General features: G+C 36.6%; 2 protein-coding genes across 7 annotated transcripts; both read left to right on the top strand.

The window, feature by feature from the left end:
- The first annotated feature begins 1,685 nt into the window (after nucleotides 1-1,685).
- On the top strand, nucleotides 1,686-23,070 carry LOC131800156 (histamine H2 receptor). 6 transcript variants are annotated; one of them, XM_059117834.2, is made up of 4 exons: nucleotides 1,686-1,768; nucleotides 2,046-2,216; nucleotides 4,928-4,998; nucleotides 20,848-23,070. In XM_059117834.2, exon 4 carries the CDS (start codon nucleotides 21,221-21,223, stop codon nucleotides 22,184-22,186), a length of 966 nt encoding a protein of 321 aa, XP_058973817.1. In that variant the 5' UTR covers nucleotides 1,686-1,768; nucleotides 2,046-2,216; nucleotides 4,928-4,998; nucleotides 20,848-21,220; the 3' UTR covers nucleotides 22,187-23,070. The 6 variants fall into 6 exon arrangements, with proteins under 6 accessions (XP_058973817.1, XP_058973821.1, XP_058973820.1 ...); XM_059117838.2 differs by lacking the exon at nucleotides 4,928-4,998; XM_059117837.2 differs by lacking the exons at nucleotides 1,686-1,768; nucleotides 2,046-2,216; nucleotides 4,928-4,998 and adding an exon at nucleotides 12,093-12,191.
- Nucleotides 23,071-25,502: 2,432 nt separating this feature from the next.
- On the top strand, nucleotides 25,503-26,462 carry LOC131800148 (D(1)-like dopamine receptor). Its single transcript, XM_059117824.2, has one exon. The coding sequence runs from the start codon at nucleotides 25,503-25,505 to the stop codon at nucleotides 26,460-26,462; it is 960 nt and encodes a 319-aa protein (XP_058973807.2).
- Nucleotides 26,463-26,551: the final 89 nt, after the last annotated feature.

Raw genomic sequence — 26,551 nt, 5'->3', positions numbered from 1 at the left:
CTATAAATCTCCAAATTGAGGCTCATGAATCACGAAAGTCAACGATCAAAATTACTTTTGTTTCCTCTCATTTCGGCCTTCAACAGTGTTTTATCCTTTCAAAGAAGTGTCCTCCTTAACTTGAACTTTTGCATGGCGAAAGAAAAGTGAACAGTACACCAGTACACCTCTGTATAAATATAGTTAATAACATGAATTCGAATGCAATTTGGTGTCAATAAGCACGAGTAGATTTCTCAAAGACAACAAAATTGCACGAGCCCGTAAGGCAAGAGCAATTTGTAGTCTTTGAAAATTTACCAGTGCTCATTACACCAAATTGTAAGAGAAATCATTTTATTACTTGTTAATAATGTACATGAAAAAACATCGCAGAAAGTCTAGACAAACGAAATTTTGAAAGCGCGCGCGCCCTATTTGTAATTTGCACTCGTGTTACATGAGAATGCACTCGTTTTCAGCCAATCAGAAGTGCGAAATTTTTTTTCATGCACAGTATAAGATATATGACTTTGCGCAAGTGAATAATGAAGAAAGGATAATAGAAGTCTAAACGCACGTTTTTAAGGGAGATATCTGCTGAAAAGCGTGATCTTTCGCCCTCAACTATTGCCCTTTTGTTTTTGCAAGTATTCTTTACTCTTATAAGCTCATCCTTGGCATTGCAAAAGCAAAAACTGCTCTGAATCTCCTTTCCAGATCACTCTCCTTGAAAGTGACCGCAAGGAAACATGAGAACTAAGTAGAGCAAAAATATGACGCCATTAGTCCCAAAATAGCGTTATCTGGAGTCAATACAAAACTCGTCTAGCTAACAAACAAAACTTTGGCAGGACTTCTCCTCATGTTTAGACAAATGCTCATTGAAAAATACATGAAAGGCAGCACTGAGAGCTAGAAAATTCTATCCATCTTTTCTAATTTTAAACTAATCACAATATATTAGCCGAATTCCTATAACAAGTAATGAGATCATTATTATGTTGATTGACGATGTTAACATTAGCGATAAGTGTGTGGTTTGTAAACACGTTTGCCTCTTGAAATTCTGCATATAGTTTTTCATCATGACTCAAAAAAGGCAAATAACAGTCGAAGGAACTGTTTACACAAGTTCACTACTGACATGTTTGAGAAATACGAATATTAATGAGGTGTGAAGCAATTAAATAACCTTGGAGGTCTCCCCAGAGAAAGGGAACCCATTATGCTCTTTAGGGTACTTTGGAGGCGACAGCAATTGAACGAACACAATACGTACAGCACAGATATAGAACTCTCATTTTTCAAACGAGGGCCAAGTTAATGACAACTGCTTCATTGAAGCACATTTGTAAAAACGATGATTTGCTTGCATTAAATTACGATTACAATTAACCCTAATTGCTTAAAATATAAGGAGACCCTACTTTTGATGGAAAAGGGGTAATTAGAGCAGAAACCAAACGCCTTAATTCATCCTACCTTACTCAGAAATTGTATGGATTTCAAGCGAAAGAACTCTGTATGGGGCGTGAAATTTTCGCTTAAATGGACACTAATAATAGCGTTCTTACACGTACTTCAACTTGTTTAGAAAGTTTAATTTAACAAAACAAATATTTATTGACAGGAAGAATGAGTCATTCAAATGATTTCTTTCAATTATACAAGACTTTGAAAGACAATCGTTCAATGAGGTGCCACCGCTAATGACAAACTTTTTATGAAAACTGTTTACGAGAGTGGAATCGAAAAACAGACTCACGAGGGCACAAGATCGAAAACAGTAAGTTCAGACATAGCTGCACTTAATGAGCTAAATGAAACGTGATGAAAGCATTTCATGGGAAAGCTGCCCTAAAGGTCGTCATGAATGTTCCAGCTTCTTAATAAGATCCGTAAATTTATCCCAAAACGGTGAAAATGCTCGCCTTGGTGAAGCACATCAGATCCGTTTCAACGATCAAGTTGTTCATAGCAACTATGCTCTAAGTAGACCGTCCTAGCCTAGTAACTAGGATATCGCAAAAACGGAAGTAAATTTCTTTCATTCAATTTATCAGGTTTGGCGGTGCCCTTCACAGCTGACCTTTGTAATAAACAAGTGAAAAAATCGTGATTCCAGTCACTCTTGACTGACACGGTGATTTATTCTGAAGCACGAATGTGGGGCTGTTTGCAATAAGGCGGACATACGAATCATAAAGGTACCCAAGAGCAGACTAAATAATAAGGTGGGAGAGCGAAGTTGCCTTTTATCATTGATAAGAACTTCGGAAGAAATTTTATTTGATAGGATAATTACAATTGTGTTGATAATGCACTTTGATGTGAAGCCAGGATTCCTGAAGTGAAAAAAGTGAGACAATTTCAATGCTATTTGCTGCTAGAAGTTCAACTTTGATGATTCATAAAGAGACTAGTCCCCCTCGCTAGGCTTATAGTAGAGAGCTGACTTCTTTGAAAGCTGTTTCACCAGATGATTCAACTTCAGTTTACTTGTACATGAATTGCTTTACTTTTTCATGAATTACCCTGTTTTTTCAATTTCCTCTAAGTTTTTTTTCTGAAATGAAGTCAAAAAGACTCGGCGCTCGTGCTTAGAGCCATTTTCGTTAGAGAATTACTTAAATTTCAAGATAATGAAGCGTCGAACGTCGAGGGCAAAGCGTAAGGAGTCCACACTAAGGACGTTTATGTAAACAAAAAGATAATTAAGACAGAAGAAGAAAAAGAAATGATCTGTCAGCGAGATTGTTTTTGCTATTCATAAGTGTCCTTTTACCCGTGGTAATTTGAGGAGAAAAGTAGAAGAAGGATTTCGCAGACTCAGTGAGAAGAGAAAGTTTTTAGGAACTGTCACACTTTCCAAACTGTGTATTGAAATTTACAAAGAAACTACCCCAAATGATCAAGGAGCATATAATCCCTTGAGACTGAATGACCTCATTCAGTTTGGAAAAACACTCGAAGATCAATTCCATATTTAATGTCTTATAATGATCATTGACTGAACAAGGACGATGCACGCCAGCGAGAATCGGAAATAAGCTGTCAATATAAAATAACTGAAACTATTTAGGCCCTTGAAATTGATATGGTTAGGTCAACTAAGAAGTCAATTAAATGTGGTAAATAAACGTAAAGTCGGTTGACCTAACATCACAAACGATTTATGTTATCTTAACTCGATTGATATTGGACTGATTCGAACTGTCCATCTAAAAGACGAAATCCCAGATACGATAACCAGGTCAGAGGTAGGTAGAAGTTTAAAACAAGAGGCCATGGATTACTTGTATCGATACTGATTCATCACGTCGAAGCATTTCTTCCAAAATTTTGAGCTAGACATTGCACCTACATTGGTCTTGGTTCAAAAAGTAACACTCGACTTCGAAAATAATTTTGTTCCAAGATCCGCATGAGTCTCCTTAGAATGGAACATGATTTTCCTTTAGGCAGATTTCCATACGTCATCTTTTTATCATAATTACAGTTTGAAAATCATCACAGCATTAGTCATCGAATTGAACCCTTCGCTGCAGGACTCGTCAAAGTTTTCTTGATACCCCTACCACTTGGAAACAATAATATCCTGTTCTACTTGGACGAAAAGATGATCTTCCTTTGTGAATTGAACAAATCTTATTCACACCTTTCCAAAACTGTAGCTGAGCATTTGCATAACCTTTGTCATAATCCAATATATGAAAATACTTCACAATTCTGTTTTACCTTTAAAATCACTCCCGCAGAGTTATTACTTCTTTCTGCGTGTTTTTGCGTGCGAAACCAAGTTGTGGACAAATCACACTTCATAATAATTTATTGATGCTGTAACACAAATGAAGTGAGGTCTGAGTGCTTTATTTCGTAGCAACAAATAGCTTGTCTTGTAGAATGTGTTTTTACATACACATAATAACAATAGAATTGACAATTTTAACTTTCGATCTTAGACAGAAAGCATTCACTTTTCGCACGGAATCGAAATTACCTCCGGAAAATGCCGATAACTTTTGTATCGAGTTACTAACTACAAGAAAAATTACCCGATGAATTCGCCAGTAGTCCATCAAAATGACTTTCATGGAGCATTGCAAATAATCGTTAAGTACCTACTGTGGTATTAGCTTACAGATCTCTTCCGTATAAATTTGATTCAGCTGTGTTTTCAACGAGTCTCTTTCGTCCAAGCAGTGACTCTATACGTTTTCCAATCGAAGCGGGCCGTTTGAATATAGACCCACAATTTGGCCATTAATAGATTCACAACAAACATTCATAAACAAACGTCATCTGTTATTCCATATCAAAACCTCCACCAATTTCAATGACGGTGGTCTTTGTTTTCTCCGCCACGCATATTTCCTTAGTTAGTGAAACAACCACACCACAAGAAATCAATAAAAGACACCCCCGACTCAATTTCAATGCCATGGAGGTATTTAAAAATTTATCCGGTTATTTTGAGAAATAGATTGAGACAACATCGTAATATTTCTGAATTGATCTCTTGGGCTTCATCTCAAGGAAACACCAATCGAATCTGACAGGAGCATCGGGCTAAGAAATTAAATCGGCGTTTAAAAGGCTCGTGGCGAAAAGACGGATTCTTGTCTTCATTTAAAAAGCAGAAAAGGCATAACGCCCCAAAAAAAATACTATGGTAATCTTCATTTCGTCTAAAAAGGAAGTAACACAACAATGGAAACTTTTCAATTTAAATGCCATCCACAGCTGATATCAGATGGGAAAAGTATATCGAAGTCGGTATAATGCCTTGCAGCTCCTAATTGAGCTTAGATGTGCAGATAGGAAAGCGACCGCCTTGTCGTCTCTCAAAAGACAGTGAGATTTAATCTGATACATACGAAACGCGATATATAAGTGAAGTTCTAAATTTCCTTCTGTTGAAATACGTTTAATTCTTGTTTCAAAGGACTCCCGATTTCATGTTTTATCATTAACTGCCAGAGAAACACAACAGCCGAGATTACCTCTTGGGAAACCGTAAGTAACCTCAATTTTTCATGTAATGTTTTCTTGGGTATCATTACAATCTTAGAAGCGATTCATCGCCAGGAACAATACATTTCAAAGTTGAACCACGTAATTTTACTGTGAGGTTTTATGTCTAAGCGGAAATTTCCTTTCAGTCGCCCTAATGCAAAATACCACTGAAAACTTAAGTAAATCACTAAATGTCCACCAGCTTGAGGCAATAGGAAATGGAAGTTTTAGCCGAATTTAATTATTTTAGTTTTGTGTCGATTTTAATCTCCTTTTATAGTATGCGCGCTGTTTTCTCGCTCAAAAGAGAGAATAACAAACAAAAGCCCTGCTTTGCAAGGAAATTTGTTTTACACAGTGGTTGTTTGATGCAAATTGTGCAAAGTTTATGAGAGATGAAAAGGGCCAGTCATTGCGGGAGGCCAGGTTCACAGAGCAAAGCAAATAAGAGTAAATCCGATCAAATACAGTTAAGTCCTCTAAGTCTCAGGGTCTTGACACGAATTGCCAGTGCCGAGCTGAATTTAGAGAAGAATAACCTTTTCCGGCGCTTTCATGAGCTACCAGGAATTTTATTAGATGATGCCTGGAGATGCTCTTTATTAGGATAATCGGAGGTTTTCTTTTCTTTGGTTTTATCTTTCTGAAGAAAAATAAAAACAAAAGAAAAGAAAGAAACTTTTTTTTTAAGACAAACTGTCCTTCCACTCCGATAACCGCAAAGCAGGGTGAATAAATTGAGAGCATCAAAAAGAACAGAGATATCCAAGTCAATCCACTTTAAAAGTGTGTTTTCATCTGAAATGTCGTTTGAGTTCTTCGTCAGCGAAAAATTATACAGGCAACGATTTTTTTTTTTTGCTCAATGCGCTAATACCTAAAACAATGCGAAAACGTTTGGATCTGGTGCGTAAAGAACCAAGTTGTACCCGTCTATATCACTTGGTTTTAACCTTCCTTGCAGTGCTTAAGTAGTAATACAATTGCAAGAGATTATCTTCAAACACTATGTCATAACTTTAATTTTGCCTTGATAAACAAATGAACAACGTAATACCAAACAATAAAACAAAAATCCATCATGCTACAACTTGTCACGATTGCTATATACACTGGCATGTCCTCAGTGGTTTTGCTTTTTAATATAAAAACACATTCAAAATGTCAAAAAAAATAAAAACGATTTCAGTGCAAGACACAGAGTAATCAACAGCAGTAACTACTAACGTATTAATTTTTTTCTCAACTTTGGTGGGCACGCATGCGCAAGGCCTATTGAATTGACTAATTTGGAGTCGTCTTGCTATGCTTATGAAGAATTCGCTGTGTCGCTTCACATCTAAAGCAGTAGTGACAGTCATTACCCCGTTCACATCAACCCTCATTATTCATCATACGCCTGAATGCTTCTCATTATTTTTTCAAGGATTATCCTTCGGCACGTCTTGACAACTTATTTCCTAAGGCATTGAAAAAAAATCGAAATTGTGGTGCTGTCATTTACTTCGGCCATTTTTCCCAAAGATTAGAAACACAAGCAGTACATAGCTCTTGCATAGAATTTCAGGAGAGTAATGTCAAGCAAATACAGAAAAATTAGAACTTGGCATCTGACGGGCAGGCGATCAATGTCTTGTTCAAGTTCCGTTCTCAAATAAACTCAGTTGGGGTGTGCGAAAGGAAGTAGAAGATTTAAACAAACATCTAAATAGCTTCTTGGTAAAAATTAAGGAATTCAGCAGAAAACAAAATGAAACAAAAACATAAAACTTGACTGGTAAAAAAGGGCGAGTGGAACAGAGAACCAGTCGAAATAACGCGATCTTTGTTTCTAAAAATTACCGTTGTAAAACAAACGATAATAAAGTTATTAACTAATGAATTGTTCGGCTTCTGTACGCTTGCTTAATTAATGGTTGATCGATCGGAGGAAAGACCAAGAAAATTGGTTGTGTCCGACGGCCTGTCGACCGGTTGTCTAGTTGGTCAGTTGTGAGCAACTGGTAGGTTCGTTTTCCAAAAATCGGTCGGCTTTTTCGGCTGCATTGTTTTGTTTTGTTCATTGTTTGGTTCATTTCGATCAATGACTTGTTTGGCGGGTCTTATTTGATCAATTTATTGCTCATCTGGTCGGCTGAGGAATTCGTAAAAGGGCAAGTTAGACGACCAATTTGTTCTGTCGATGGGTTGGTTGGTTGCAACTGGTTATGCGTTTCGTTTGTTATTCGTAATTCTCTACGTCAATAGAATACAAGAACTTCGCAGCAGAACATGCAACCAATGGGAATTATTAAAAATCTGACTACAAAACGTTGGTTTTCACTCAGTTGAATAGGCTCGCTCTGAGAAAATTCTGGTACAAATTAGCAAGTCTCACATCCCCAAGAAACTTATCATCGTCATCAAAACTCATCATTTCTAGTTCTTTTTCGGCGTATTTTCCTCGGGCAACTTTCGATAATATTTTGCTATTGTTAAAGGAATGTCATCTGCAAGATTTTAGAGTTAAATTTGAATTAGAACTTGATTAAATTCGAATTCAACTTTAATCCACTTTAGTTAGAGTTTTGCCTTCATGTAATTAATCATCTTTGGAATGAAAAATTCACAGCTTTCGGCAGTTTCTTTGATACCCTAAATATCACGAAGATAAAAAACTAGATCTATAGTGGAAGATAAAAATTCATAAGAGTAATAATTTTCAATTCTGAATTTTTTTAAGTGGTCGTCTCAAAGGGAAGATGATAATTTTTCAAATGTACACAAAAATGTTAAAAAACCGCAGATGTAAATATGATAAATCACGTGTACGGTCGTGTTTTATCAGCATTTGTATTTTCATTCAGTCATACATCGCTAAAAATAGCTTGCGTGCGCCCGAAAACATTACAGCACAATTGTAGTTTTTATCACTTTGCACCTTTAGACTCTCTTAAAGTAGTTTCACAATCATGGCGACAAATAGCCCCGGGTATCATAAGCTTGAGTGCATTTAGATAATCAAACATTAATGCTAGTGCCAAGCTTGAGGTCGTCCTGAAAGGGACTCACTGCATGAGACCAAATGGTATCGTTAAGGAATTAGTATTTCCTTCGGGCTAAGATAAAAACTTTACATTTCAATCATATGATTCTCTTTTGACAAAGATATTCACAAAATGGAAAATTCAGATTTTATTATCTACACCAAATTCACTTCTTCAGTCTTCCATAGAATTGACAGTTTTTGCATTTGAAATCGAAATTCACAATTTTTTTCGATATTTACAGAAAACGTCAAATTATTATGATTGGGACACCATTACAACTATCTTATTTTATTGGATTGTGGGAAACCAGACTTTAAATTTCAAAGGCATTGTTTATTAGATTAAAGGAAGGTATTCTCCTTCGATGCAATTCCCTCGAAGAGTTAACTTCGTGTAGTTTTTTCCACTGGCATTTGTCTCAGTTAAAAACCTTTTTATTAATTTCTATTTCTACTCACGAAGTTACGTTAGACAACTAAATTTAAACATTTTAGGTACCAAACGATACTGTTTCGCACCATAATGTCATTAACCTTTATTGGTTTATGTGAAAACAGATTCCGCACTTCCTTTTCCCCATTTACCTTACTTCGTCTTCAAAAGTAATTTCTTTTTCCACTTTTAGCGTGAAAAGAACTTTTCATTTCAAAGGTCATGTTTTCTACTGAAAAGAAATTCAATTTATAGGAGGGCCTTTTCCTCCATCACATGTCTATCTTGGCATATAATATAGTTTTCATTGTACTCCGGACAAACAATTACTATCACATCAGGATGTTGACTATTTTGGCGTGTTGTTGAACCTTCTTATCGTTCTGGTAACTCTACGAAGATACAGATTGCATGAAAGCTATCTATAGCATGAGATTAAAATGTTTGAATTTCCCATTCAACATTAAATTGGCGCCTAAAGCCCCTTCAGCGCCACTTTTCCAAGTAAATTTACTATGCTATTCACGTTCATAGCGCTCAGTCCTTTGTTCGATCTACATTAATTCAATAATCAATCTTTCACACGAACTTGGAAATCATGTACTAAAAAAAAGGCCATCAAGCTCAGCAATGCATCACAAACCTTTTCACTTCATAAAGGATACATGTCGCAAATAAAAGGTTAAAAAAGTCATAAATGAAAACAAGGTTTCAGCTCTTTCGTGTGAAGAAAAGAAAATTTAATTTTCCATCATTGCGTTTTACGCGTGAATCCCACAAGCCACGTTCGACAAAAGAATAGATTAAATTACGTCACCAAATGAGCGGAAAATCCCTGCCCTCGTAACTCTAGTGTCTTTTAACAACAACCCTTATTAAGGACAACACTCTTCGAAAATATCAAGTCATGCAAATTTTTAATTAAATTTGCCAGAAAACTTAAGAATACATTCAAAGATAATTTTTAACAAAATGTTCCAACTTAAAGCGGTTAAATTAAACCGAAAACGATGGAAAGCTCAACTTTTATTCAAAAAAATACATTTTGAACCAATTGTTCATACACTTCCAAATTTGGACAGAAGCGTTTCCTTTCTAATTCTTCCCTCCTTCAGCTATTCAAAGTATATATTTAATGACAAAAAAAACAATTACTGAGGCTTATTTTTTATTCAACAAAATACGTTTTGACCCAATTGCTCATACACTTCCAAATTTGGTCAGAAGTGTTTCCTTTCTAATTCTTTCCTCCTTCGGCTATTCAAAGGATATATTCAATAACAAAAAAAAACAATTACTGAGGCTTATTTTTTCATTAAATTTGACGTAGCTATAGAATTCAGAATTAACGGTATAGGAACACGAAGAATGAAACACACGTCAAATTAACTCAATGTAGCACGCAACATTCATTTGTGACCATGTTTATAAAACATGAACTTTTTGGAATCAAGTATTCTGCGATGTAAATAAGGCTTAGGTTGCAAAGCAGTTTAGACAGAGAGCCTGTTTTTTCATCAGATGATTAAAAATTTCCATCTAACTGCCGAGTGACAGTATATCAGGGAAGCAACAACATTGGTGATCAATGTTTACAACCTAAAAAGGTAAATACAGCAGTAATGATCTCCAAGGAAAAAGCACTACGAATTTAATACTTGAACATGGTGTATTTCATGTTTTATCTGCTTATTAATTTAAGGCATATTATTGCACAACTGATTTTCACCCATGTGACACTGTTTTTGAGTTCTCGCAAGAGAAATGGATACCGCAAACTTCTGCCAAAAACTTAAACCACTTTGAAAGCTTGTAGGCGTCTACTAGTAATCCGCTAGCGTTTATACTCAGTTTTTACCACGATTTATTTCACTTTTTACCATACAAAATTTCCTGAAATATTATACTTTACGTTTGTTACCCAATCTCTTTAGGAAAAGCATGCCTCTAAAAATTGCTGGTTTTTTTCTACCAACATACATTGTGAGAAATTAATTCCAGGGAAACATTAAAAATGTATTTTGTCAAAATGAAGGCCAGTATTGCGTGCAATGTACGATGGGGAATATACATTGAATCGGGCATTAAGAAAATGGAGTTTCAGAGATCCGTTGATCACAAGCGTTTGAATCGAGTACAATTTGTATACTATCAAAACACAGCCAACAATACCTGTCATCAAAATCCGATCAGCATATGTCATTTGTTGCAAATATTTCCATGATAAACTGATTAAAAATGGTCGGAAATTAATCAAAGGACTGTGAAACCACAAGAAATTACCCAAACTCCAACAGCCGCTCAAGTCTCATCCCTGATATCATTACAACTAACATAAAGCCTCAAAGAGAAAAAAATTAAAAAAAAAAAAAAACGGTTTGAATCGAGAGTATCTACGCGTGGGATTACAGAATTTTGGATGGATATAGTTCAATCATGATGCAAACTAAAATCAAGAACTTAGTTTTCATGCAAAGACAAATGCTCCTACTTCATATGATTGAACACTACTAAGAATGGTTATTGGTCGAAGTCCTTCATCCATGTACACTCCAGTTACCTTTCATGATGCTAGCTAACGATCAGCAGATCATTAACGCCAGTTAAAATTCAGTTCACATTCAAAGGATTTGTCAATACTGAGGGTCATCTATCGTGAGTTTATCCTAACCATACTGAGGGTTATCTTTTGTGAGTTTATCCTAACAGTCAATCATGAACGCTGCTAATTCTTTCTGAAATTATTGACCTTCAGGGCATGTTGACACAAACATCCAATTTACAATTATTTGTATATGTGCAAGGTTTCAAAGGAAGGGAATTATCATTATTTGCATTTTAACACAAAAAACCAGCGCACTTCACTGAATAAAAAGATACAAATACGTAGCCATAGTGTTTTAATATTACTTATAGTGATGATATTTTCTCGTAAGAAAATCTCCTTAAATGACCCTTCAGAAAACGGTTATTTTAACATGGTTCTTCATGAGGATAATCATTTTAGTGCAGTCAATCCGCATCTTTCTGAGTAAGCTTTTGTCTGGCTATGAGGAAGAACCAATCTTGATCTAAAAATGCTAAATGTTCAAGAAACAATTCATCCGGACTTCGGGTGGCAGTTTTAAAATATTTCTAGAAAAATTCAAAAATAAATCTACGATGATAAGAAAAATTCACATTCCCCTTGAATCTTCCCAAAAGAGGTAGCGCTCTTGTCAAAATGTTTTCCGATGGAAATGGGTTTTCAGGCCCTGAAATTAATTATCATTCATAACGCTAAAATTTGGGCGGAAAGGGCGCCAAAGAAAAGACAATAGCGCTGAAACTGAACACCAATTACAACTCCAGGACTAAAAAAACTGCTATTTCGTCCATTAAGCAATTATGGCACAAAAGCTTGCACTTCAAGAATCTCTACTCAAGTTCCACAAATGAACGCTCAGAAAATGACTGATGCCAATCCTTCTTTTGTGCTCGGCGCTCTGATGTCTTCCAAGGATAATCGATTCATAAACAATGAATACTGCACAATTTATTTGTAGTATTTAAGTTGTCAGCACCTGTCCTTTTCTCTTGTTCGCCTAATATTGGATCGACGTAGTGCGATCATAAAATTTATTGAGCTTGGTCACCAGCACAACAGTATTTTTCAATATTTACCGCCTAGTAAAATCGCCATCAAGAGTGTATCAGTCACTCGTGGAGTGAAAAAGATGATCTTCAATCAAGGTATGCGAAGTTGTTCTCTACAATCAAATCCAAGCTTTTTTTCTGTCAATACTGGGTTATGCGCTTTCCGGTTGGAGAAAACTTTACTATAAAAGGTGTTTCCTTTTCAACTATCCAAAGCGTCTTAATGAAATTCTCTTCTTTAATTACGAGAGAAGCACGGTCAAAAGTTTTCTCACCTTTGTATTGAAAAGGGAGTCGCTTGACAACTTAGTAGTGTTACAGAGCAAGATCTCTCATAAACTGATTGTATTAACTATAAAAAAAATGCATGTATTTCGTCTTTCTAAAATCGGCATATGTCCTTTAAATCCAGGTTTTCTGGCCAGGAATAATTTAATATATTTCGACGAAATTTTGCCTTTGCAGCGGTGCAATTCGAAATTATAAAAATTGTCCAGTCTTCGTAAGAAGAAGGATAGCAAAAACCATGATAATTCTTAAGTACAAATTTTATTGAACAATTTTTCTCAGGAAGGATGAGGTAGCCAGCAAGCAATATTCTTTATTTGTAAAAGAATAAAAACGCATTACGGTTTAATAATATTACGCCTCGAGAAAGGGATTAATGCAAATGTTCTTAATGTTTTTTTTTTTTTTTAAGTGACAGTGTTTTATTGCGGCTTGAAGCTATGACAGAAAAGACCGTGGCTTTAAAAATGTGAGAAAAGACCCTTGTTAAGGCTCGAATACTGTTAACAAAGTGAAAAAACGGTGGTTATTGGTTCACTTGGTCGAATGTATAGAATAAACACATTACCGCGGGAAACCTCACTCTCCGTGCACCACCTTCTAATGAACCCCACAACGGCGAAATTTTACAACACAATGAACCAGCGAATAATTCAGCTTGAAAGGAAAGCAAAATATCCCTTTTATAATTACAAGGTAAGCTGAGTTATTCAAAATATTCGAATCTGAATGAGAGGATCTCAATCAATCCTCTTTACGGTTGTTAAAAATGGAAACTGGCGGACAGTTCATATGCAAACTGAAAATGATTCTAATCAAATTTTATACAATTGTCGGAATTAGCGAAGCGGCTGCAGGATTTTCACTAATCTGTCATGTTTCTTGAACTGGTCCTCATAAAAGTAATTTTCGACCCTCTGTTTTTGTGCTTCTTTCGACAACAAATGGGTGGTCTAATATAATAATGACGAGTACATGAAGAGAAAATGGATCTTTAACGAACCATCAATGGAGCAACTGATTGAAAATAATTTTGACTAGGATTACGGAAGTCCTTGGGCTTTCATTTAAAGAGCCACTGTCAAATTATGCCTCATTGTCGTCGCGTTTTTCATTAGCCATGATGTATGGTAACAAACTATACTCAGGACTGGCAAGTTTGACGAGGAGAATCAGTAAAATTGACGGAGAAATCCCCATTCACGGTGGGAATTTCTTAGTTAATCTTCTATTGTAAATTCCTTTCAGTCCTAATCTAGGGCGTGTTCCAGAGTACAATATAGGTGTTTACTTCGTATTAACGCTGCGTACGGTTGATTCTCAATTTCCCGATCAAAGGTTGATCAGGAAACTGAGAGTACTAAAATGACATCTCCCTCGCAGTTCGGGCTATTCGAAATAAAAACACGACCATGAAGAGGTCTTACCTTAAGGAAAATCAATCAAAAACCTGATCCATTTTTTTATGAAATGCAAGGATAAGAAATTTAGGTAAGATTTAAGTTGTTTGCTTAACAGCGCCACAAAAAAATACTTGATATGTACTTCTCTTCTCTGCACTAAAGTGTGCGTATTTACGTTAACGAAAGTTCTACCCAAAAAAGAGAAACACTCTTAGAACCGTTAAGAATACACGATAATATTCATTTACTTAATCACAACTTTTAAATGCTGTCATAACTGCTAGAGTTAGGAGACATAATTACATCTTCGTTAAAATGTCCAACAGAAACGTGTCCTCATCTAGATCCAAACAGTTGCTTTCAAAACACTGCATATTACTTGGGTTAGTAGAGCCCATTTTTCCTCTTAAAGACGAAAACTGTAATCTGAATGTTTGAATATAAACCTAGCTTGTTTGTAAAAAAACAGCTCAAGATGGAAACAGGTGGAAAAAGTGTCAGAGGTACATCGATTTGCGATAAGGAGTGATTGCTTCACCATTCATTTACGCATTATTGCTGTTTCCGATAACATTTATCAAAATGAGTTAAAGCCTAGTCGATTAAACCTTAAACTGTTGGGTTGCTCAATCAAGTCAATGCATTTAAAAAAATATATTTTAGTAGACTGGATAAAACTCATTCTACACCATAACGATGTATTTGGAGTAAACACGGGCTTTGATCAGTAACAGGTTTCACAATGGCAACACATTTTAAAAGTTCAAGAGTAGAGTGCTTATAACAATTATCATGCGACCAGTTTTGTTATGTTTTCCTTCTAATATTAAGACAAGGCAGATAATTACTGTTAAGGCTACAACGGCCGGCTCAAGTCCCTCCGTGCATCAAGTAGAATTTATAAAGTACGGGAAACTGTCTGAGAGGAAAGAAAACTTCGCTAACCGCAATTGAATATGCTGTTCACATTGAAAAGGAATCTTACTATCTTTAATATAATTTTATTTATATATTATTCCTTTTAAGTAGAATTCAAACTCACTAGTGAAGTGAATATAACTTAAAAAGCTGGGTTCTCTGAAATGTATGCTTAAATTAAAGCATATGTTTACTTTACATTGAGAGAATGGAAATCATTAGCAATGATATCGAAAATTTTTCTTAATGGAAGCAAACCAGGGAAGTTAGGATTTATTATTTAAAAAAAAAAAGTATTCCTTTCAATAATTCAGACGCCAATGAAAGTGATGGAGCTAGTAAAAGGGGCGTTAAAAATAGGAAAACTTTATCGGCCAGAACCTTGGCGCCTTCATTTAATTCACAGGAGGCCTGTTGTCGCATCTCACTCTGAAAAACAGTGTCGCAAAAGGAATAGTGCAGCAAGAATTGTCTGTCATATGAGAAAAATTGAGCGGCAAGACGGATCATGGATGATAGGATTTCTCTTTTGCTAGGTACTTTCTTCCTCCTCTGCCATCTTATTTCTTCGATCCTACGTCACAGCTTGTTGTACAGAAGCACGGTGAGAGGCAACTTTATTTTCCGTCGTAATAGAAATAACTTAATTTATCGTTGCCATTTTTCATAAATATGTCTCGTTTCTCCGGCTGGGCAGTATTTTTAAGCAAAGACGTCGGTCACTAACTCAAGCCGATAAATAACTTATCAATCCTCTCTTTTCTCTCTCTCAAATCACTTTGGTTGACAGAAAAATATAGTTTTCAGAATGAATTTGCATAAGCATTAGTGTTACGTTGGTTGAAAAGCGGCCAAAAACCGTCTGCGATTAATTTTAACCGTTCACAAAAAGTACCATGGAAGTTAAAACGTGAGGTATTTGATTACAATTGAACTAATTGATGGAACTTTCATTCATTTAATATCTGAATTTTGTTCGTAGTGAAAGGGCGAGCGAAGTTTTAATTTCAGTTCTGCAACAAATATACGCTCTCGGTGAGTCTTTCCAAGTCCGTTCACTTTGGACATTTGTAAAATGAATGAAATAAATTGGACAACAGAAACTTAAGGAATTCAATGAGAAAAGGCCGCATTAAATCCCCTTGTGTCTCGTTGGAGTGTATCATTCGAATTCAGTTTTTATAGAGGAAAGACCAGATTTACGCACGCCATTGCAGCAAAAAAAACGTACAAACTCTAACAACTTCAAAATAAGAAATTTGAATTTACTTACAGTTACTTTCCTCGCCGTTTACTCAATGAACAGAGGTAAATCTTAGTACATGAAATAATCATCGATGAGAGTGAATAATACTTTCCGTTCGATCACGGACTTTTTTAAGAAAACATTGTCGTGACAGTCCTTGCCAAACTAGTTTCGCTGTTTTTCAAAAATGAACATGCGTTTTTTCCTCTCTTACGCCCTCTCAAATTGGCAGGTGACGGATTGTGACAGATACTTGTAAAAATAATGTTTCAAAGTTTATTTGGAAGCCTTTTAAATCACCTTTATCATTACACAAGTGAAAATGTTGCGGTGAAGCATCTCTCTTTAATTGCATCACCCCTATTTTAACCACCATTTACCCGCTCAAAAATTGTTCAGTTTATGGTAGATCTCGACGTATTTACAGCCCTAAGTCATTCGGGTTCTTTCGGAAAGAATTTCGTTAAGCTCAAAAAAATAAATAATTATGTTATTTATATGCTGTTTTCACAGTTCCCTTGAAAGTTCTAAAGTATATTTTTCTTTTAGATTCGAAGAAGTTTTACACTGAACCGGGAAAAACTGAAAATTTATGCATATCGATTGTTTAGCGGTTTAAATAAAGAAAATATGACAATTAGCTCACAGGGATAGCTGTACCTTCAGGCTAAATGAGTGTATTAGAAATTTAAAAATAATATTTATTTGGCACCAGCAAATAAAATGTATAACTGCGAGGGTTACATGAAAAAAATTTTTTTAACCAATCCCTAATGGAAGTATCCTCCAAAACTTGCGAGATAAAAACTAGTATCCAGCTTCAAGCTCAAATTAGATGTTAATGTTTAGTCCGCTTAACATAATTTTGTGAACAATTTAAAGTCTGGTTGCGTTTTAACTGCTCATGTAGTTTTAATTGTCAACCGTTGCTCAATTTTCGTTAAAACAAAAACTAGGTTTTTAAATTTTCCAGTGAGGCTCTAAAGGTGAAAAAAATTCCTCTCAGCATTTACCACAACACAAGAACGTTGACCAAACAAATAGCTATGCTTCACCGATAATTTACGGCTGTGCCATCTGCATCTTTCCATCACTAAGCTTCGCGGAACAGGTGAAATAATGTTCAAATGACATCGCTTTCAGTTGGGTATTTCTTAATTTCGAAGACGTTGCCAAGATAAGGAAACAAACAGCGGTTGCACCAAAGTAAAAATTGAAAATTAAGCACTACTCAAAATTTGCATCAGCACAAAAGAAAGACCTATCTTTTTCTTGCATGGGCGATATGATATTTCCTTGGCTGATATAATGTTTCTGAAGAAAGGGAAATGTGCCCCAAGGCTTATTAATACAGAGATCTGCATGGTTCTTATATCAAGTAATGTGGGCTTTTAGACGGTGACACTTTTCGAAGAGAGGTTTTTAGAAACAATAACTCTCAAAACGACAGGTAAACCTATATATCTTCAGTTTATTGTAAACCGGACTCGAGGAAAACCTTCGACATGAAACGGGTTTCGGTTAAAGGTGGTCAATCGCCGGTCGACCTTATGTTCAACTTGTGTGCAGGCTCTCGTGTTTGGGTTTCGCCTTGTGGCACTGCTGGCTATTGCTTCCTTAGCAACCGCTTATGAAAACTGAAAACATTGTCCAAACCATTGATGAAGGGCCTCTGTAGTTCTTTTTCTGCGTCACACTGTCATAAGCTCTATCACTTTTTTTTATACTTTTCTTTCTTGACGAAAAGCGTCAGTGTGGTTGTTACCACCATCAGAATTTGAACTCAGTCCAGTTCAACTTACTGGTTATGCTCGCTGACAATCAAATTTGTCACTTTAAATCCCTTATTATATTAAAGTCCAACTTAGGGGTTGATCGATGACTTTTTTCCCATCAGCGGTAGCGAAGGTGTAGAAGGCGGCTGTGCCATAGGGCGAAACCCAAACACGAGAATTTGCCCGCAGGCAAAACAGACAGCGGTAGATCCTTAGCAACCGACTATCATTGAAACCCTTCCAGGATTTGAACCCAGTCCAATTCAAATTACTAGTTATGCTCGCTGACAATCACATTTCTGTCACATTGAGTTCCCTTATTATATAATTTTCTTTGAAAAAAAAACCCTCCGATTTAGGGGGTTTTTCAATACCTTTTCCATAGGCGGCGGCCGATCGTGTAATAGACTTCTGTGCCATAATGAGAAAACGAAACACGAGAATTTGCTCGCAGGCTACAGACGGCGGTACGATGTTCTACAGGCGGCGGTAGAGCACCGGTCATCGACAATCATCGAAACCGCTGCAATTTTACTGAAGCTGCAAACAGCAGGTAATGTTTACAAAAGCGGATTACACATGCGTCTCTGAGAATCGAGAGCTAACTGTCTGGATTATAAAAGAAGGAAAATTTTGGTTAGGTACACGAAAAGTTTCATTTCTCGAGTACCGCAGGCAGGTATACAAGTGGCATGTTCCTTGACAAGTTTCCTGGTTTCCACAAATATAAGACCATGTCTACCAACAAACTAATTCGTACGCTGTAAGAAGGGCTCGGTTCGAACTGGGATTGTGCTGAATATTGGTAAGTGCATTCGGCGAATTCACGAATAGATCAGAAACTTAGTCGAATGAGTAACAAAAACAGCCTCTTTGATGTGATGTCAACACTATGACTAAAATTTATTAAATTTAATGCTCTGTGGTGTTATTAATATATATCTTTCGACAAGACAAAACGACAAGAAAAGAAAAGCTAAACAACTTGATGTTGGCAACTCGTTAGAATCCATGAAACTAAAAAATAGCAGCCTCGGAAAAGAACAGAAAACTTGGTAGTGATTCCGTGAATTTTTAATAATTTAAATTGTCACATGGTACACGTTTTTCAACCTTTGTAACAACTGCTTTAACTTTCTGCAGCAAATTTCAAACGCAAAATCCGCTTGAAACGGAAGTTTTACACGTTAAAAGTTGATTAGCGGGAGCCATTTCGATATGTTCATAACGTGTCAGAGATTAAAAAATTGCCGTTATACTATTAATGCGATAAGACTCAATTTTTTTTTTCTTTTAAAAAAAAAACATAAAAGTTTCCATTTGCGAAGTATTGGTAAATATGAAAAAAAAAAAAAAAAAAAAAAATATTTTCGCTTTTAAGGCTTAAAGGTGGTTTACTTACCCTGCTTGAACGCCTCTTGCGTGACCACATACTTTGGAATCGGGCAGTAAGAGAAAGTACGCAAGCTTATATTTCAGTCCCTAGACAAAAACACCTGAGGAAAAGTCTACATCGGCACCAAAGGCTGAGTGTAGCTCATTTTAATTTAAAGGAGTTTGTTTTTACGCGCTTCAAACCACATGCCATTAACACTATTAGAAGAAACAGGCTGTCTGTGAAAAATAAGAATAAGCTTCACTCTAACAAAGATAATGTTTAGATAGGTTTCGCTTGCGGCGAGAGGTGAACCACATTTATTATCATAGAGGGAGTAAGTTTCTGAATAAACTATAGTGCTGCGTCGGTGGGAGAGTATAACAGGGTAATTCAGTATTATTAACTGAGTTGGTAATGTAAATTGGCCACCGTAAAGAGTTAAAGATCTGACGTTTCGAGCGTTAGCCCTTCGTCAGAGTGAAATTCGTCGCTGATAACACTAAATTGCCACACAAGCTCTTCATTCTTCATCCTTCATCCTAAGCACCAAAATCCACTAAAATTCAGCGCCCGATAATGCAAATGTAAAAAGCGCCTTGGAGCAATTTCATCTTTTATTATATTTTTTTGGTCATTATTTCATTTTAACTTTATTTTTTGGTCATTTTTGCTTTATGCATATTATTCCAGAAAATTCTTATCCTTATTATAGAAATGTAAATGATTTGCAGCAGTTCCTTAAAAAAGAAGCAAGGTACTGTTTTTCTCAATGAATAGTTCAACACTGCCCTCAAAGAATATATTTGCGCACAATGACCAAAATTCCAGCGGCTTCTTTAATCTTTTCACGGCAAAAATATTACAAAATGAATATCCTTACAACCTTTCCAAGTTGGTCAAAACATTCACTAACAATATTATATACAAAAACTTATGTAGATATACTTCATTGAATAGACACATTCTGGCCTCGACGAACATAATTATTTGCAGCAATAAAACCGTCAAAAAAAAAGAATTTTCGTTTGTGCTAATTGATAAAACTCACAATGACTTAAGCTCCTAAAGGCACTTAAATAACTTTAATTCGTAGCGGTAGGAACAGGACTCACATCGCACGAAAGCACAGATTCTGCAAGATTCGTTGTAAAAAAATTCTTCGAATACAATTTTCGTCATGATAACAATTGAACAAGACTAAAAATTGCTAAAATACAACACGTTCTCCCGGTGTATCTTAGTCTAAATAAATTTAATGAACTCCAGTCTATCAAAAGCGGTAGATGTTGAACTCATTTCATGCAAAGTGTTATTAGTCGGCGGTCGATGTACATTGTTCAGTAGATCCTTTCAAATCTCCATCTGTATTAATACAGGAAGTTGCCAAATGAAGCTCGACTAATTCTAGGGAAATGCAATGAGATGGTTTTTTATTCACCTTTTGGAAATGACCATCTCCTGTGGTAAACATTTGCCTTCTTTCTTTTGAGATAAACAGCGAAATTAAGGACCTGCCTGACTTAGGGTTTCCAAGACGATTTAATTTATTCGCCAGAAATTGGATAATGTATGGTGTCTTCTACCTAGTGGATCGACCTGTTCAGTGCTTTAGAAAGGAAATTAGCTCATTTCTCTTTAGCTTTTATCTGATGCGAAATTGAGTGCCGTCAAAATATATTTAACATAAAGCTTAATGGTCCGATGTCATTTCAAATTATTAATCCAGATTTTCTCATTTACACAGGTACCTTCCCACTACATTGAGGATATCAAATCGACAAGCTTTTAAAAAAGTGGAAATTTAGCCTCCCCCAAAAAAAAACTGTGAAAGAAAGCTCCTTGTTACGCCAAGTAACCGTGGTTGACAACGAAAAAGTCGTCCAAATCTTTTATGACGTTTTAAAATATCTTTTTGTTTGTTACTTTCCCGTCAAACTACCTGTCAACAAGAGAAAACTTTTCAGCCCAATACTGCCATCGAAATAGATAATACATCATTTCCTGTCAACCGTGGGGGATAAAGAGAGATTTTCGATTGCAAAACCCGCAAGTACAGACTTCAAGCACTTAACGGTTTACAAGTGCCCGTGGAACCGCCAACAGCTGCAGTGCGAGCCATGAATCACACAAACACAACCAACCCAGGCGCAAAACTAAACGATTCAGTAACTAGCGGCATCTACGATCCTCTAAATATTCTTTCATTCAGCTGCTTGCTTCTGATTATGACAATGACCTTGTTTGGAAATGCACTTGTTATTCTCGCCTTCAAGAGGAACATGAAGATTCGCACAGTAACAAACTACTTCGTCGTATCTTTAGCCGTAGCAGATATCTTGGTGGCCTTGGTATCCATGCCGATATGGGCTGCTTATCTGATGTCCGGGGTATTACTCAAAGAGGTATTCCTAAAAGTATGGACATTTATGGATATTCTCTGCGGAGTGGCTTCCATTATAAACTTGACCGCAATTAGCATCGAAAGGTACTTCTGTATCACTTATCCTCTCAACTATCACACCACGATGACGTCAACGAAGGCTATAACTACCATCATCATCATTTGGATATTTTCTATCATTATGTCCTCGCTTAAGATTATCCTGTGGGAATGGCCTCCACCAAAATACGAACTAATGATAGTTATCAGTTGCTTTTTTGTGCCGCTTCTAATCATGTGTATTTCTTACAGATTTATTTTCAAAACTGCGCGCTTTCAAGCGCGCCAAATAGCGCTCATGATAAAAGGCAACGTCAAAAACTTTCTCCTGGCGTCGGAGATGCGCGCCGCAAAAACGTTAGCCGTCGTAATGGGCGCTTTTGTGATCAGTTGGGGACCCTTCTTCATCATAAACATAGTGTATGGTTTTTGTGATGGATGTGTAACAGAGCAATCCGTTGTTGTGGCCAAATGGATGCACTACTCAAACTCGGTGTTCAACCCCATTGTGTACGCGTGTATGAACAAGGAATTCAGAAAGGCATTCTGCATCATACTGTTTGGACGAAAACGATGTTGCAGACCAAGAGGCAGAAATGAAACCACGGATCAAACAGAACTTACCCTAGGAACTAACACTTAATTTTAATCTCCTGAATCCGCAAGCTACATAGCTTGCGAAATATTGTCAGAAAGACGTAAGACCCGCGCCACATATAAAAGATTCGATTATCTTTGGCGCAAGTAAACATGTTGAAGAAGGTTCGGAAATGAACTAAATTTATTGGCCAGACGAAGGGACCGGTCATTATTTATGTAGAGGGGGGAGGAAAAAAAGAAGGAAGGGAGGGGGGGTCAAGGCTATTTCAGATTGACTTGAGTGGGGGGAAGCTTAAATTTTTATCAAGAAGTTTAGGTGGCCTCAGCAGTTTGAGGTATATTTTAAGAGTTTTCCATTGCCCAAGTTGGGTTTTTATGCAAAATAATCATCTTACAGTTGTGTGTGGCATGAATTTTAACAGTTACTAGGCATAGAAGAAGAGACATGAGGTGACAGGGGGGTCATCTCGTCAATATTGAATTAAGAAGGGGGAGTTACTTCCTATTTATATGGCCTGGAAGGGGGGAGCTTGTAAATTTTGGTCTTTGTAACATATTTTTCCTCTCCTCCCCCCCCCCCCTCCCCCCGACATCATTAATGACCGGTCCTTAATGAAAAACTCAAACATTTCATGTGTTCGTAACAAGGTTACAACATGGGACAATTAGCTCACACTGAGATTGAACGGTCTCTTTTGCAAGTGTGAGCTATTGCCTTTCTCAGTTCAACTAAGCCATCAATCGTTGATCAGGCTAATTCAATTCCTTGTGTATTGAATATATACATAAGATATCTCCATTTGTAAACTTCATATATTCTCTAACTGATCTGCCTTTTTTGCCACAGTCGCTACTGAGCTAATACATAACTATAGTGGCACAACGGCGTCCTGGCAGTCAGTGTAAACTTCTAAACATCGACATACTGTTAAGTCATTCTAATAAATAATAAAAAGTATAGTTCCTTTGATAAAACTGCTTCCAGTTCACGGTGAAATTCCCCTTCTGGACTACACTAATATTACGTTAGTTAGCTTACGTGAATCCGTGACAGTGAATCAGCTTCCTCACAACAACGGCATAAATTTCTAATGTATCCATATTTAAATTTGTCTACTGACCTTGACGGTGAATTTCATTTCTTTTTCCTCCACAGTTGTTTCACAGGTTAAATTAAGTCACTCTTTTGAGAAAAGGCGAAGAATATAGCCTCCTTTTATTGACCTGGTGGAGGAGAATTTAAAAGACAGTTATTCTTTAACACTGTAGGCCAAAAGCGAAGCATAAAAGCGAACCTGCTTCATTTCATAAAACTCAGTCACGAGTGAATAAAAAACAGCTTACCCCGAAAACATTCGATTATGCCTCCACTTTTCAGTGAAATACCATTTCTGTGATTCATGAATGTACTGAATTTAAGACATTTTACAGCTTTTGAAGGTCTAAACATTCGTAAAACTGTTGCACTTAAGTATCCATAACTAGGAGTACACTCGAGCGCCATTTTGTTTCGTAATGAACAAAATACCGCGAACGAACTAATCAGCGGTCAACACACAATTCATCTAACAATGCCATAACTATGCCGGCAAGACATCGTTTCGCTACAAGATATTGTCGCCTTGATAGGAAACAACGTTTCTTATGGATAATAAATGTAAAAAATAAGTTTCTAGAAATTTGTAGAGTGCCAAGTCACCGTGGAAAATTGTTCATTCCGAGGAACTTGGAGAGAATTGTGAGATTGTGTCAGCGGTGAGCTAAGATGTAGACTGTGGTGGCCTTGGGTAAGCTTATTGAGGATAATTATTGTACAGCCTTTAGGAGTCGCCACTTGTTAATAATATTACTCGTTGTTCAATAAAGTAGTTGAGTTCGTAAGATTGTAGTGTTCTTTCTGTCGGTTCGATTATACCGTAACAATTAACAACTCTTTTCTTCTTCACAATCGCTCGCCGGCAAACGATGATTTAACTTAAGTACCATGATAACAAGGAAGCCTCTCGCAACGATTGTGCTTAATTTGTGTTTTTAGATTATCGATCAGAGAATGAAGAAATACTCTCCTTACTCGCTTCAGTCAAAGGTAATAGGTACAAAATTTGACAACTTTAAAAAATACCCCATAATGAAAAAATCAAACGTTTCTATAACTGCCAGAAAAACTCGATTTTGCAAGTTGGTAATTATTTTGAATTCCTGCAGTCTTTTGGCATTCAGATAACCATTCCTTTAGAAGATTGGACAACACTTCAGATTCCCCACAGTTGGAGTTGAACAATCGAAAAAGTTGTTTTTTATCAGCTTTAAGCAATTAATAATTTTATCTCATGCTCGATAATAAATTGATCTCTGTAACTGATATCTACATACTACAAACTACCAACGCAAAATTCTAGATTTGTTGAAGTGCTAATTAAAAACTTATGATTATTATTATATTTTTTCTTTTGTTTTTCGCGGGGCATAAACAAGAAAGCCCTCCTGACAGCGGTTCAGTTAACAGTTATGTTGCCTAGCGACTCCAGTACCAGAATACATCAAGGAATAGGTGTCAGCGACACGTAACTTCGATTGTGCCACTTCCAACTTCCAAGAAACTTTGAACCATGTTATCACAATGACATTCGCGTCAATTGAAACAAGTTTGAATTTGTGTGACTCACAGGAGGTACAAAATCATGTCGCAGTGAAAAAGACTTTGGCAGGAAATTCTCCGGGTTACAAAATGGAAATTCATGTTACTCAAGGCAAACTGTTATCGCAACCTGTCCTTTTGGTGAGCGGCAATGACTTAGGGAGAAGCAGCCTCCATATCTACAAACAGATAATTGCAACAAACATACACTTATACTGACCAACACATTCTCTCTCGTTTGTTCTTTGTCTTGAAGAGGTGATGAACAGAATTTATTGCTTTTCTTATTGCCTAGACCGCACTCTAATTAAAGTGTTTTTTGTGTGGAAAGCACTTAGCATCTTGCCTCAACGTCCAATCAGATCCGTTTAGTCGATCGTTTCTGTAATGTTTTCTGGTAGCTTTCCTTTCACATGGTAATTATTGGTTTAATGATGATCACTGTAAAATCAAATTTCCATATGTGAGACCATCTTGTTGTATGCTATTCATTTTTTCCACAAAGCTCCTTGATCACCATATCTCCTACCTACGTCTTTTGCAACCACACCAGCAGGCGAATACCTGTAAATTTCTTAAGATTCGTCGGAAAAGACAAAACATTATTTTCGATAAGCCTCTTCGAAAAAGAGATCATTTGTGTGCTGATCATTTTTCATTTTCTCAAGGCTAGTGCAGGTAGCAAGTCCTCATGGAATTATCAATGAAGGAAGGCCAAGCAATGAACCAAACAAATCTGTTCAAGTCGGAATCAGAATTGAATAACTCAACGATGGGTGAGCGAAGCAGCCCACTGAATATTCTTTCATTTAGTTTCTTGCTGATGATCATGTTGATGACTTTATTTGGAAATACACTTGTTATTCTCGCCTTTAAAAAGAACTCCAAGATTCGCACAGTCACAAATTACTTTGTAGTATCTTTATCCGTAGCTGATATCTTGGTGGCAATAACATCCATGCCGATTTGGGCTGCATATCCCTTGTTCGGGGCACGACTTAAAGAAAGTATTCTTAAAATCTGGACTTTTATGGATATTCTCTGCGGGGTGGCTTCTATAACAAACTTGACTGCAATAAGCATCGAAAGGTACGTTTGCATAGCTTATCCATTTGATTATCAGATCACAGTGACATCACGGAAGGCAATACTTATCTTGATCATCATTTGGTTATTTTCTGTTCTGATGTCCTCGCTCAAGATTGTACTATGGGAGGTACCTCCACCGAAATACGAACTTACAGTCGTAATAAGCTGTTTTTTCATACCACTGTTAATCATGTGTATATTCTATACCTGCATCTTCAGGACTGTACGCTTTCAAATTCGCCAAATCTCGTTGGCGACGAACGTGAACATGAAAAGATTTCGTTTAGCGTCAGAGCTGCGCGCCGCTAAAACAATAGCCGTTGTGATAGGCGCGTTTGTCGTTTGTTGGGGCCCTTTCTTTATTTTAAATACAGTTTATGGATTTTGTAATGGATGTGTCCCAGCAGTAACAATAGTTGTGGCAAAATGGATGCATTACACAAACTCCGTGCTGAATCCCATTCTATACGCCTGCATGCATAAAGAGTTCAGGAAGGCATTTTTCGTCACATTACTTGGAAGGAAACGTGTTTTTCGCCGAAGAGGAATGGAAAAATCCTCCTCAAATGGAACAGAACTCGTCCAGTTCTGAAAACGTTTTACGACATAAATGCTGGCTTCAAATGCTCCTTTGATCTCTGGCCGGTTAATATAACGCTTCTGATCATTGGCAATCTAGGA

Source organism: Pocillopora verrucosa, chromosome 1 (assembly GCF_036669915.1).
Source record: "Pocillopora verrucosa isolate sample1 chromosome 1, ASM3666991v2, whole genome shotgun sequence".
NCBI lineage: Eukaryota > Metazoa > Cnidaria > Anthozoa > Scleractinia > Pocilloporidae > Pocillopora > Pocillopora verrucosa.
The sequence above is the reverse complement of the archived record's forward strand: the minus strand, read 5'-3'. Positions and strand labels throughout refer to the sequence as shown.